At 52.2% G+C, this 13,583-nt stretch overlaps 1 protein-coding gene across 3 annotated transcripts in view; it reads right to left on the bottom strand.

The window, feature by feature from the left end:
• Nucleotides 1-762: 762 nt before the first annotated feature.
• The window catches only part of TBC1D2 (TBC1 domain family member 2), a 42,165-nt gene continuing 29,344 nt past the window's right edge, over nt 763-13,583 (bottom strand). For 2 of the 3 annotated variants that reach the window (XM_067743845.1, XM_067743847.1), the window contains 6 exons: nt 12,848-13,035; nt 11,276-11,752; nt 5,369-5,489; nt 2,874-3,059; nt 1,960-2,081; nt 763-1,326 (listed from right to left, as the gene is read on the bottom strand). In XM_067743845.1, the coding sequence (XP_067599946.1) occupies nt 1,119-1,326; nt 1,960-2,081; nt 2,874-3,059; nt 5,369-5,489; nt 11,276-11,752; nt 12,848-13,035 (1,302 nt within the window). In that variant the 3' untranslated portion in view covers nt 763-1,118. The remainder of the gene's footprint in view (nt 1,327-1,959; nt 2,082-2,873; nt 3,060-5,368; nt 5,490-11,275; nt 11,753-12,847; nt 13,036-13,583) is intronic. The other variant, XM_067743846.1, reaches the window with a different exon arrangement.

Genomic DNA, 13,583 nt, shown 5'->3' with positions numbered 1-13,583 from the left:
AAGCCCTGACAAGAGCCTCAGATCAGAGCAGGAGGTCTCCCTGTGGGAATCCCCACCCCAGCCCTTCATAGCACAGATGGCTGAGCTCAAGGCTATCCCGGCACAGGCACAGGCTTTGCTGAGAAATGAGCTGCCGAAATCACTTGTGCAGCCTCAACCCCCTGCCTTGAGGGGAATGGGGGAAGCCTGTCTGCTGAGGAAGGGCCTGGAAGAGCCCAGAAGAACTGGAGCTGAGTTCTGCACAAGCCAGTCCTGACTGGGCAACGGGCTGCAGGCTCTGTCCGTCTCACCACCTGCTCCTCTCCCTCCCAACTGCCCAGTTTTCAAAGAGGCGAGTTTTCTTGCCCCAGACTCTGAATTTGGTTGTGGGAGATCAGAAGTTGGGTAGCTAACCCCGGGCTTTCAGCCCCTACACCAAGTTCCTCTTGGTAGTGGACAGGGGTTTCCCTGGGAACACCCTCCCCACCCGCTGTCCCCCTGATGGGCTGTGAGGAGAAAGGCGAGGGCAAGTGCAAGGCTCAGGATACAGGCCTTGGAAGGTGGGAGTTCAGAACTGGAACAAAGGCCCAACCAGGACTGGAGAGGCGCTGTTGCCCAGAAAGACGGAAGCCCTAACTGCACAGCTTCTCCAGGAACCAGGACCGGCCCTGCAGAGATGCCAAGAGAAACAGCAGCCAGGGACGTCCCGGGCTGGGAAGGCCCTAGTGGTGGGACACTCTGGAGCCCTGGGCCCGCCCAGGAACGACTGGTTACTGAGAATCGTTTAGGTTCCAAAGCTTGTGAACTATTTCCAATATTTACACTGTCATACACAGATAGAGAGTGTTCAAGGTTACCCTATAAAGACAGCACTCTTGCTTGTCTGGGTGCTAAAATGCTCTGCAGAGGAAGTGAGGAGGGGTGTATCCTGGGTGTGTGCTCATGAGGAGATAACCCAACCAATGGTTTCAGGAGCCAATATTCCAATGGGGAGACTGAGTCCCAGAGAGGGGAAGGGACTCGCCCAGGGTCACATGGTGATGGGGCTCAGCGGGGCCTAGACCACTGCTCCATGGCTGTCCCCCTGTGGGTCTGCCAGCCAAGGGCGAGAAAGGCTTTGGGGAGGGCAGGTAGCCAAGTCAGGGCTCCGCCTCTCCCTCATCCTCGCTGGTGCAACCCTCGGGCACTGCAGGGCCCTGGGCTGCCCGGGTCTCCAAGTACTTGGCCTTGAGCTGCTCCAGCTCGTGCAGCTCAGCCTCCAGCCGCTCCCGGTGGGCCATCCGCAGCTGGCGTAGCTGTTTCATAGGAAAGGGGTTCATGTCGTTGAAGGCAATGTTCATCAGCTTCCTGGGGGGAGAGCACAGTCACAGTCACCGGGTGTCCCAGGCACCCCTGCATTCATTCTGCTCATGCAGCTGAGGCCCCTTCCAGGGAGGAAACAGTAAATAGGAAGACAATTTCCACCCAAAGTGACAGGTACTGAGGCAAGAGGAAGCTTAGCACTGTGGGAGCTCTAACCCAGAAAGGAAAAGTTGGTCAGGGAAGGCTTCGTGGAGGAGGGGACAGTGAGCTGAGTTTTGAAGAATGAGTACAGGTAGGCCAGGCAAAGATGGTGGTGGTGGAAGTGGCAAGGAGGCATTCTAAGTAGAAGAACCTGCAAGGCCAGAAGCCCAGAGATGGAGGTTGTCCTAGGAACTCAAATAATTCTGTTTGGCAGGATCATAGGGCATGGGTGTTGGGGGCAGGAGAAGGTGGGCAAGAAATGAAACAGCACGGAGGCGCTGCATGCTGTGTTAAGGGGGCAGACAGACGCCAAGGCAGTGGAACGTCCCTGAAGATTTCTAAGCTGCAACGGAGGATCAGAATCGCTAATGAACCTACCTTTGGAAACACCAGCCCCCTCTCTGCTCTGTGTCCCGGAGGGATGCATGCGGGGTGGGTACGGTGGAGGGGCAGGGTGGCCCAGGAGTGCGTTCTCACCGACTGTTGCAAATGGTCTTGGTGAAGAAGCGCAGGTACTGGTAGATCTCCAGGCCATCCTGCAGCCTCAGGATCTCCTCCTCGTTGTACTTGAAGATGGCCAAGGCATAGCGGAACACCACCTGGGGGGTAAAGTGGGGGCTCAGGAGGGGGGCCCAGGGAGCCAGGGCAGGGAGTCCCCAGCAGGAGCAGAACCCACACCCCCAGGCACTGTGGAAGGCCCTGGACAGGCTGCAGAGGTTGAAGGCCTGGAGGAAACGTGCGGGGCAACACCAAGGGGGGGTGGACTGGAAATCCCACAGGGGAGCACAGCTTGGAATCTGGGGATGGGGACTGTCCTGGGACCCTGGGCCAGGCATTGCCCCTGTTGGACCCAATGGCGGGTAACACTGTCTTTACATGGGGCTCCAGTAGGAATCGAATGGAGACACAGATCCGAGGGCACTTGGTGAACTGTGAGGTCAGCCACCATGGGGAAACTGGGCGGAGGTCAGGGGAGGGCCTGCCCCGGGTCTCCTTGCGAGGTAAGGGGCAGAGCTGGGACCAGATCCAAGTGCCAGCCTCCAAATCTGGGGCTCAGTCCAAACAGGAGGAAGAGACGGCAGGTGATTGAGGGGCAATGGACAGAATAGCGATGCGCCTCCTGGTCATGCTTGTGCCTCCTCTCCAGGGAAAGGGAATCCCCCCAACTTTAGGACGCATCTTCAGAAGCAGAAGCACCACTTCCTCTCAGGGGTGCAAAGTACTTGAGTTTACAAAGCCATGCTCCCAGGAGAGGTCCTCCATGGCCCTGACAGGTGGGCTCTGTCCTCCCACTGTCCAGGGGCAGAATCGAGACCCAGAGGATGCAGGGACTTGCCCAGGACACTCCTGCTCACCCCCCCCCCCCCCCCCCCCCCCGCGCAGTGCCCTACCTTGGTGCCCTCGTAGAGGAAGGCGTCCCAGACCTGGAGGAGGATGTTGCTGATGAGACTGTCTGCGAAGACTACGAGGAGCCAGTTGAAGGTGACGAAAGACAGGTCCACACGGTGCTGCCCCAGGTGGGCCATCAGTTTGGGCAGCTTCTCCAAGAGGAGGTCCTGCAGCACTCGCTGGTCCACCTGCAAGCCGAGAGAGGGCCTGTCAGCTGCTGCCCTGTGGAGGGGGCTGCCTCCGTCCGGTCCACCCCTGCACACCCGGCTGGTCCACACACGGCCCCAGGCTGCTCCCAGTGGGTCCTGCCCCACCTGGGGGCACAGAGCGCCCGGAGAAGCTAGAGCCCAGCCTGGCCGGGAGACAGGTCGCTCCACTGGCGAGCAGCCTTCCAGGTTGGAGCTTTGATGCAGAGGTCTCTGTGGACTGTAAGTTCTTGGCCAGTGGAGTTTTGGCTCCTTTGTCCCCCAGGCTTGTATTGGCTGATACCATGGCCGCTTCCCTACACCTGTTTTGGGACTGATGCACAAGATGCTCAGGGCAAGGTCCTGGGGCCGGTGTTGGGGGAGCCACACCTGACATCAGGGGACGATGCTGCTGGGTGATAGCTGCTAATGACCTCTTAGTGCGGTCACATCATACCTCTGTCCTTGTTTCACTGGACCCGGTTGGTCACTGCCCGCACTGGCTCCTTCCCTGCCCCAGGACACGGTTGTTCTGTGGCTGCCCCCACTTCTGTGACAAGCCCGTTTTAGGCTCCTCTTGCTCTCTTTCTTGGAACTGCGGGTTTCTCAGCCCTCTCCCTCCATTTAAGTTTTCTTCCAGACTTAGCTCTTGCTGTAGCAAACACCCTCTCCCTTCCTTCCCTGCCCTGAACTCCAGGTCTGCTGTGCAGGCCAAGAGTCCAGCTCAAAACCTAGGGTAACTCACTGAATCTAAGATGCCACTGAACCTACTGAAGGATGTACAGATGAACTGATATGATGTCTGAGATTTACTTCAAGGTCATCAGAGTAGGAGGAGTGGGTGTGAGTATAGGTGAAAACAGTACTGGCCACCCTGTGTTGATAATTATTGAAACTAGGTAATGGATGCATGGAGGTTCATTACACTTTCTCTGTTTTTTTGTACATTTGAAATTTTCTGTACTCAAAACAAAAACACCATAGTATATTGGTTATACAACACACCTCAATTCCAGAGATGTTAAAAAGTGAAAATAAAATATTTGTAAAGTGAAATATTTGTGTATTTCCCAGCCTGCCTTGCAACTAGAGGTGCCATGTGACACAATTCTGGCCAGTAAGATGTAAGCAGAAGTTGCTGGGTCCGGAAAGCTGTCTGAAAGGGAGCCAGTGCCTGTCTTTCACCCTCTGCTTCTTTCAGCCTAGACCATGGCCACAGTGCCAGAGAGGGTGCAGCCATCTCACGACCACGAGGTGACCAGCAGGAGGATGAAAGTCACATGGCAGGAGCCTTCAGCTTTCTCATTATCTGAGAAAAATAACCCCCCATTTAAGCCACTATTAGGTTGGGCCTCCCTGCCACACAGCAAAACACAATCCTTACCTGATTCACCACCTATTTCCTGATGACTCCTAAGTCTTGATCTTCATCTCTGATCTCTCTCCTTACCCCTCCACCCAGGTGGGCATCCCAGAAGGAGGAAACAGTGTTGGGTGCTCACAGTAGAAAAGGAGGACAGGATGGGTGGGCAGGTAATGGCTTGGTAGGTTTTGAGGGGGAGTGAGACAGTTCTCCCTGGGTAGCATCTCTCCATAAAGCAGACGCACTGATACAGCAAGAATGGGACAAGGGGTAAGGAGGGAGAGGCTGGAGGGTGGAGGTGGGAGGTCTGAAATGGTTTCGCATTTACACCTCTCAACAAGCCCAGGAAGTAGTGTTACTTCCATTCAAAAGCAGGCAAGCCTGAGGTTCAGAGAAGTGATGCCACTTGCCAAGGCCAGATGGCTGGTTTCTGAAGGGCTGGCTCTGAACCCAGCTCCACCTGACTCCAGGGCTGGTCTGTGCTCAGAGGGCAGTGGAGGGGGTCATGAGATGATGGAGGCAGCTGTACTTCTCAGTAGGTGATGATACGTGTGTGTGAAGCGTCACTGTCACCTCCCATCCTCCCAGTCCCAACTTCCACCCTACCTGACCTCTGTTTTGAAATTCTTGACTGGCAAACACCAGTCAAAATCTAGTGACACTAGATTTTCTCCTCCTCCCCTCCATAGGATATCCACTGTTTCTAGTGATGTAATGTCCCCACTGGAATAACAACAGTCTATCGTGTGGGCAGGGCCCCAGCAATTCTCAAGGCCATCAGCTGACTGGAACATTGCAGCAGTCCCAGAGAAGGGTTATTGGCCCACTGTACAGAGGGAGAAATGGAGGCCTGAGAGATTCCTGACCTTTCCAAGATTCACTGACTTGTAGGAACAATTCAGGGGCACCAACCTGCATGGCCCCCAAGTCCCCTCCCTGCCCTGCTCACCTGGGATGCCAAGAGCGTCTTGCTGTAGTAATCAGCTGGCATGATGGTCTCCACAATGGCCACCAGACACCAGAAGGCACTCTCCTCCTCATCCAGGACCAGCAGAGCGATGGCCGCCAGTCTGGAGTGGGAGGGAAGGAGGCCTGGAGTGACCCACAGAAGTCACAATCAGGCAGCCCACGGCAGGGGTGACTCCCTGGGGGATGTCCTGCCCAACCCCACTCTCTAACCAGGCTGGTGTTCCTGGAAACTGGGGCGAGATGAACATGCATTTGAAGAGGACTACCTAGGGGATTTCCAGAGCAACTGGGATCATCTTAGAGCAGGGCCTCTGGAGTCTTGTTGCTTCCTTGCTGGGTGACCGTGGGCAAGTTACTTAACTTCTCTGAGCTTCAGCCTCATAATAATCACAGGACTGTTGTAAGGATGAACAGAGTAAATACATGTTAACTGCCCAGCACAGTGCCTAACACGTAGTGAGAGTGCTTTATAAAGGTTAGCTATCCTCATCTTAATATTCATGGGCTTTGAGACCTTGGCAAGTGTGCTAACCTCTCTGCGCCTCACTTTTATTACCTGTCAAGTGGGGTTAACAGTATCCACCTCCCAGGACTGTGAGGCATTGAGAAGACAGACATACAGCATCTTGCTCACTGTCTGGCATGTACCAGGTGCTCAATACTCGGAATTCTTTTTCTCCTTTGCTTCCCCTCTCCCCTAGAGTTATCATGAGGCTCTAATGAGATCATGGATAAGAAAGAAGACAACCCACAGTGCTGAGCAGGGATGTCTGCCTGGAAGAAGCACTGTTTTCTCTCCTTCCCCCACCTTCCCTGGCAGGTCTTGTCCAGGGTGAATCCAAGAATACATTTCCCAAAATGTACTGGTCTCTCAAGATGCTAGGTGAGCACATGGTCCCATATTCAAAGATGTTGGGGAACACTGCATACTCTAGCCCCCTTTTAGAGGCTTATGATATACATATCTTAACAAAGCCTCTTAGAAATCTCAGGTTAACAAAGCCCCACATGACTAATACAGGGCTGCCTAGTGGGGCTGTGCACAGTGCACCCGCTGAACACCCTCAGGGAGCTGCCGCTTTCAGCACGGGGCAGCCTCACACTCTCAATGGACTTAAAGAGCACATTTCATTGTCAGATATTGATGCTTCTCTGGGCTCTTACTCGGCTGGATTCGTGACCTCCGACATCTTCTGAGGTTTACACTTTTTTTTAATAAACAGGGTTTCTGAAAAGAAAAAAAGAAATCCTTTTTCTCTCCCTAGTGGATTGGGAAGGTATTTCTCTCCACTCTGGCTAAAGTATTGTTACAGACCGTCCTTAGTTTAGCTGAGTGGATGGAGAGAATAGTTACAGGTCTCCTGGAAATAGTAGGCTTTGGCCTCTCAGAGATGGGAAAGTGGGAAGGCCTACAGAGATTATTTAGCTCAGAGAGAGCAAATGGGATACACCAGCCAACACTCTCTTTGTCTATGCCCAGGGCAGACATAACTAATTGATCATGGTACTCTTTCCCACTGAGTCTGGAGGCTGCCTCAGAAACTCACAAGATAAGGCTCCAGGCAGCTACTTTCTGCTGGTCATCCCTGGCCATTGCAGAGACAGGAAAATAGAGGCCCACAGAGCAACAGTGACTTGTTCAAGGTCACACAATCAGTTGGTGGCAGAGGACTGCCGAAGTCCAGCCTGTTCTCTCTATCTTACCTCATTCCACTGTTCTCAGTCCAGGAGTGGGTGTCAGAATTAGCTTCGATTTCTGCTCACATTAAAAGGTCAGTGATTTGAAGTGTGAGCCCGTTGATAACGTTCAGTGATTTATACTATTTTTAATTTTTGCACACAATCCTGAACCAGTAGGATAAAGCTTTTGTGTCAGAAAAGGAGGTTTAATCCTGCTAAGATTCCACCCATGGAAGGCCCTAAGCAAGGCCCAGGGCCTTTGGGAATGGATACCACTGTTTCTGAGAGTCCCAATAATGCCACTGGGGGCAAGGGTATGACACGAGCTCTGAATCCAGGAATGCTCTCAATATGCTTGGTGGGATACTCAGGACCCCTCTGGTGGAGGAGGCCAAAGGACCTTGTTTTTACTTCCATGAGCCTTGTTTCCAAATCATATTGCCCTTAACCTCTCAAAGACTGGTCTCCCTGAGGATGCCCAGGCCATAGGTTCTCATTTACAGTCACAAGGAGGTTCCTTGGCCTGTGCCTCAGTCTTTGGGCTTAACTCCTGAAGGACAGATCTGGCAAGCTGCCTCACCCTCAGCCAGCCTCTGCTTTCCGCCCTTGACATGTACCGGCCACCCCTTTCCTGACTCCTTCGCAGGTCCCCCTTCCTCTCTATGGGCCTTACCTGTTGGTGTTTGGAAATTTGTTAGGGCTACTGAAAATTTTAGATGTGTATTCCTCATGACTTTTTCACTTTTTGGGTGTGTTTTAATGCTACAGAAATAATAGCACAAACACAAGAATATCTGTGGCGGCATTCTTATAACCAAAAAAAAAAAAAAAGAAGAAGAAGATTTACATACTTTATGGTGCATATGGTGCATTTAGACAGTGGAAATTGAATCTCTGTTAAAAAGGATGCACCCGGGCTTCCCTGGCGGCGCAGTGATTGAGAGTCCGCCTGCTGATGCAGGGGACACGGGTTTGTGCCCTGGTCCGGGAAGATGTCACATGCTGCGGAGTGGCTGGGCCCGTGAGCCATGGCCGCTGAGCCTGCACGTCCGGAGCCTGTGCTCAGCAACGGAAGAGGCCACAACAGTGAGGCCCGCGTACCACAAAAAAACAAACAAAAAAAAAGGATGCACCCAAGAGAAAGGAAAATATACATCCACACAAAGACTTGCCCAGGAATGTTCATGGCATTATTCATAATAGCCAAAAGGTAGAAACAATCCAAATGTCCATCAACTGGTTACTGGATAATCCAAGTATGGCACATCCATGCAATGGAATGCTGCTTGGTTAGAAAAAGAACAAAACACATGCTACAACCTGTATGAACCTCAAGAACATGCTAAGTGGAAGAAACTTGATGCAGATGACCACATATTTTATGATTGGTATATGAAATGTCCACAACAAGCACGCTCATAGAGACAGAAAGTAGATATGTGGTTGTTCAGGGCTGGGGGTGGGAATTGAGAGTGACTGCAAATTGGCACAAGGTGTCTTTTAGGGGTGATGGAAATGTTCTAAAATTGGATTGTGGTGATGGCTGTGCAACTCTGTGAATTTACTCCAGATCATTGAGGTGTACAATTAAAACCCGTGGGAAAAAAAAAAGGTCAGTGATGAGAGGCTGCTGGCACTCACTAGGGTCCTAGTAACTGCTCAGGGCTACAGCCAGACTCCAGCTGAAGACATTCAGGCCCAAGTAGGTCTGCAAAGGAGGGTGATGTAGGAAAGGAAAAACTACTTTAAATCCACTTATATTTTAGAGCGAAATGGATTTTAAAATTTTGCTCTGAATTAGCATTAAATCATTACTATGATATCTGTCTCCCTCTAAACAGGCTGGGTTTTTTGCATAAAAGCAGGTTCTGTCCTCGAGAAACCACACATGCAGTTCTAATAGCCGCCACTAGATGGCAGCACGCAGACAAGTGAAAGCGGCTGCACAAGGGCCTTTGAAAGAATAAAATGCACTCGCCACATTTAAACAGGCTCTATTACAAATAATCTTCTATTTAAAGCAATAGTATGCATACCTGCCTAAATGCCAATAACTATAGCATTCAAAGAAAGAAGTAAAGAAATACCTCTGGTTTTGGTCTCAGCTGTTCCTATATACCCCTCAGCAACTTTTGGTGCTGCCTCTTTCCACATAGGGAGCGGCTTCTTTCCTTTCTACATGGCTTACCTTAAGATCCCCTCCTGGTTTGGGATCTTCCCCCTGCTCCTTCAGTATAGATTAGACTCCAAAGCCCATATGTGGCTAACTCCATTCCTGCTCTCAAAAAAGGTTATACTTGATCAGGAAAAAAGGTTTCCGAGTGCCCTCAGCACACTCTCTGCTACAGCTCCCATTCTGAGTGAGCGCAGATGGTAGGAAGAACCAGGTCTGGGGTCCGGAGACCAGGGTTAGCAGCCCATGCATGGTGAGGCCCAGGCAGGTTCCTTAGCTTCTCAGACCCTCTCTTATCTCACCCGGCAATGGCGGGCACGAATGCTCACCTCGCAGGGTTTTCCTGATGATTAGATGACATCAGGTATGTAAGTACCTGGCATGCAGGAGGCCCTCATTACGTCTTAGCTCCTACCTGACCTTTGCACGAAATGTACAAATTATTCACACAGTCTCAGAGCTTCTAGCTCCCTTCAAATCTAATCTTAAAAAGAGGATTCAAAAGTTTTGTGCCTTCTGGATTTTAACATGTTCAAACAGATGAGAAGCGTGCAGGCTTCTGCTCAGCTGTTAAATGAATGAATTTCTATGGACATCTCCTGTAGCGGACGTTTAGAGCAGCATGAAATCTGAACATGTTTTCCAAGGAGGCTTAGACTGAGAGGCATTACTGTTCGGGCTTAACTCTGAATTCCCAGTAATGGTACATGTATATGCTCAATTTCACCCAACTTAAGCTGGAAAAAAAGTATCAAAAATATCTATCCTTGGGAACCATTCAAATTTGAGTAGGGACACTGAATATTTATTCTGTGTTAAGTAAATGTCACACACTGCCTGAAAAAAAGAGCAGAATGACTTATGTAAAATTTGCTTGAGTATATATGTGTTTAAATTAAGCTGAGGCGTGGGATAGGGAGCATGGGAAGGAGATGCAAGAGGGAGGGGATATGGGGATCTATGTATACGTATAGCTGATTCACTTTGTTGTACAGCAGAAACTAACACACCATTGTAAAGCAATTATACTCCAATAAAGATGTTAAAAAAATAAAAAAATAAAATAAAGTATTAAAAAATAAATAAATAAAATAAAGTTGAACTGAAACTTGCTTTGGGAAATATTTGAGATTATGCCACCTCTATCGAGATAACTGGGGGCAGCCACGAGAATTCTCCAAAGTACTGGCGGGGGCAGCCCTACCAAGTCACCCCACCCCACCCCCAGCTCCTATCCCTTGTCTCCTGCTGTTGAACCAGAAGTAGAAATTAATCCAGGCTGGGACAGATTCCTTCCTTTGGGAATTTAGGCCTGAGACATGAGGGTATCAACAAGTGGATTGCTGAAAGGCTTGACTTAGGGGCTGAGGACGCTGTTCTGACAGCCCTGATGGGCCCTAAATGTCCAAGGAATGACAGACAGTGAGGCTGGTCTGCTGAGAGAGAAGGAAGCAGCCATGTATTATGAGAGAGGCCAGAGACCACGCAGCCCACAGAGGGCTGCACAATCTCAGGGGACAGAGTCCCCCTGGAATATGGCATGAATGGTGCCCCTTGGCGTTGTGCTGTGCTATGGCCCTGCTAGACAGAGCGGTTGCCTCGGCTTCCGGAGACCATCTATCTGGTCCCTAGCTCTATTTCCTTTTCCTGGCTTTTGGGAGCTTCCTCTGTAACATTTACAAATTCTCTTTTCCTTGGGCTCCTCTGAGTGGATTTTGTTTAAAGCAATGATCCCTGACCCAGGCAGTCATGCAATACGTGAGCTGGCTGTGGGCTATACAACCCCAGCGGGCCCGCTCACGTGCTCTCTATGGAAGTGGCACCACCCTGAGGACAAATCACAGGAGAGGGCACGGGACGAGGAGCCTGGGGCTCTGGCCCAAATCTGTCTTGAACACGTCCTTTCACCTGCTTGTCCTCACCCATATGGTGGGGACCAAGCCCCCTGGGTTGACCTCTCTGAGAGGCTCCAGAGAGACAGAGAGGTGCCCTGGAAGGCAGAGGCTGTGCCCTCACGGGGGCTGTGTGGCTTACCTGTTTAGGCCCTGGCAGTAGCCGATGGTGGGGTTCTGCCAGGAGAAAGCCAGCAGTACCCGGCGGAGCCTGTCAGGGAAGCTGGAGGCGGGACAGGTGAAATGCTTGTTGCTGGGGAAGGTCCGGTTCAGGTCCAGCTCGATCTGGCGTGCGGCGGGGTGCTTGCAGGCCTGGCTCCGGCTCAGTAGCTCCTGGTAGCGGCCGGGGCCCTGCAGGTGCCGGACACGGAGGCGGACCAGCCATTTCCAGACGCGCGGGCGGTGCTCGCGGGGCACGCCCGCCCGCAGCAGCTGCTTGATCTCCGCCGAGGGGGCCAGCTCACCCAGGGCAGCCCAGCGCTCCCGCAGCGGCTGCTCCACGGCCTCGTGGGCCAGCAGGTGGTGGGAGTGCACTTCTAGCACCTGGATCTTGGCCAGCAGCCTCAGATCTTCCACCTCATAGTTGGGTACTGTCAGGAAGCCGTACTCGTCATACTCGCTGCCAGCAAAAGCCTGTGTCAGCGACATCTTGCAAGGCCCTTCCCCAGATAAGGGGCAGCGGGGAGAGGGTGGACCCTGGGCAGGAAGCCTGCCTGCGCTTCACTGCAGGTTGGCCATGTAACTCTGGGCAGGTCACTTCAGTGCTCTGAACCTCAGTTTGCTTTGTACAATGGGTATAGGAACTCCTTGCTCTGCCTCATGAAGACCCAATGAGATCCTCTGATGTAAATTGCTAGGGGGCTAGACAGTGCCTGGTACATGGCAAGTGCTGAAAAGATATTTGCTCATTCATTCTGTGTAAATATAAAGGACCCTCTTATTACTCCATGAAGCCTTAGGCCCAAGAAGTCCTCTACTGCCATTACAGAACCCCACTTCCACAGCCAGTAAGCCCAAGGACAGATGGGCAACAGGAAGCACCACCAACAAGCAGAAACAGGAGAGCTGGGGACCCATTCAGATGGCCTTTCATAGAGTCAGCATTTATTGGCCCCTATTATGTGCTCTGCCTGTGCTACCTCATTTAATCCTCATGATCCTGCAAAGCTGGGATCTTAGCCCACATCTTATGGAGGCTGAATATGAGGCTCAGAAAGATAAAGTGACTTGTCCAAGGTCACACAGTGAGAAAGCCAAGTCTGGCTCCAAAGCCTGGGCTCTGGCCACTGGACCGACCATCCAGCCTCTAGGGACCTTTGACCCCAGCCACAGCCCCTTCTGTATATTTATCTGCCCAAGTCCACTGTGCTCAGCAAAGGCTTGGCTCAAAGGAGGCAGCTGGCTTGTCTCCCCTCCTCCCATCTCTGACAAACACCCCTGGGAGGCAGCCTGGGGAAGTGGAAGAAACAGAACTCTGGAGGCAGGCCCACGTCAGATGCACTAATATGTTGTGTGGCCTTGGGCAAAGGGCTGCCTCCTCTGAGCCTGCGGTGCCTCTCAGCTGTAAAATGGGGCTCATTTCAACCACATGATCACTAATCTGGAGGTACAAGGAGGTAAGCATGTGCAGGGCTCACACACGGTCAGCAGCAACTGGTAGCAGGGTGGCTGGCGGCCCCCAGGTCATGAAGACCCAGCCCTGCTCTGGGCTCACCTGATGGGGCTCAGCACAACGCTGTCAGCTGAGGCCTCGCTGGCTTCCCACTGCAGCGCCTCCTGGATGAGCTGCCTCAGTAGCTCCGAGCACTCGTCTGCCTCGACCCCCACGGCCTCCTGCAGCCTCCGCAGCCCCGCCAGGTACTTGCTTTCCACCTGGCAGTTCTTGGCTTGGAGGTAGGCACACTGTGGGAGGGAGGAGTGGGGCTGGTCAGGCCACCTGGTTGGGCCTGGGCCAGAGGCCTGAGGCCTGAACAGCTTTAGGCAGTCCAGCCCTTCTTCCAGCGCTCATCTCCCATCCCCCCACCCCAGCCATTCATACAAAGGAAAGGAGAGGAGTCCCGAATCCAAGAGTTTACAGCAAGGCAGACAGGGCTCCAGGCAAGAGAACCAGGCCCAGGGCTGGGGCTAGACTCAGAAAAATGAGGGGAGAGGTGGGCATTGCCTGCAGTCCTATCCTAGATCAGTTACTGCAGGCTGGGTGCTCTATGGCAAGTTACTTAACCTCTCTGTGCTTTAATTCTTCATCTGAACAACGGGGATGATACAGAGTCTGCCTCAGAATTCTTATGTGTGACTCTAGATGAGCCAATGTATACAAAGCCCTTCCAGGGCACTTGGCGCAGAGCAAGCTCTCTGCAGGAGGTATACCTGAGCAGTGCCCAGGGGATGGATGGACATGGAGCTCTGGACACTGCCCTTGTGCCTTCTGCCACCACGTGGGCTTTTTCCAT

This window comes from Pseudorca crassidens, chromosome 7 (assembly GCF_039906515.1).
Source record: "Pseudorca crassidens isolate mPseCra1 chromosome 7, mPseCra1.hap1, whole genome shotgun sequence".
NCBI lineage: Eukaryota > Metazoa > Chordata > Mammalia > Artiodactyla > Delphinidae > Pseudorca > Pseudorca crassidens.
Note: the sequence above shows the minus strand (reverse complement) of the source record. Positions and strands in the feature narration are given on the sequence as shown.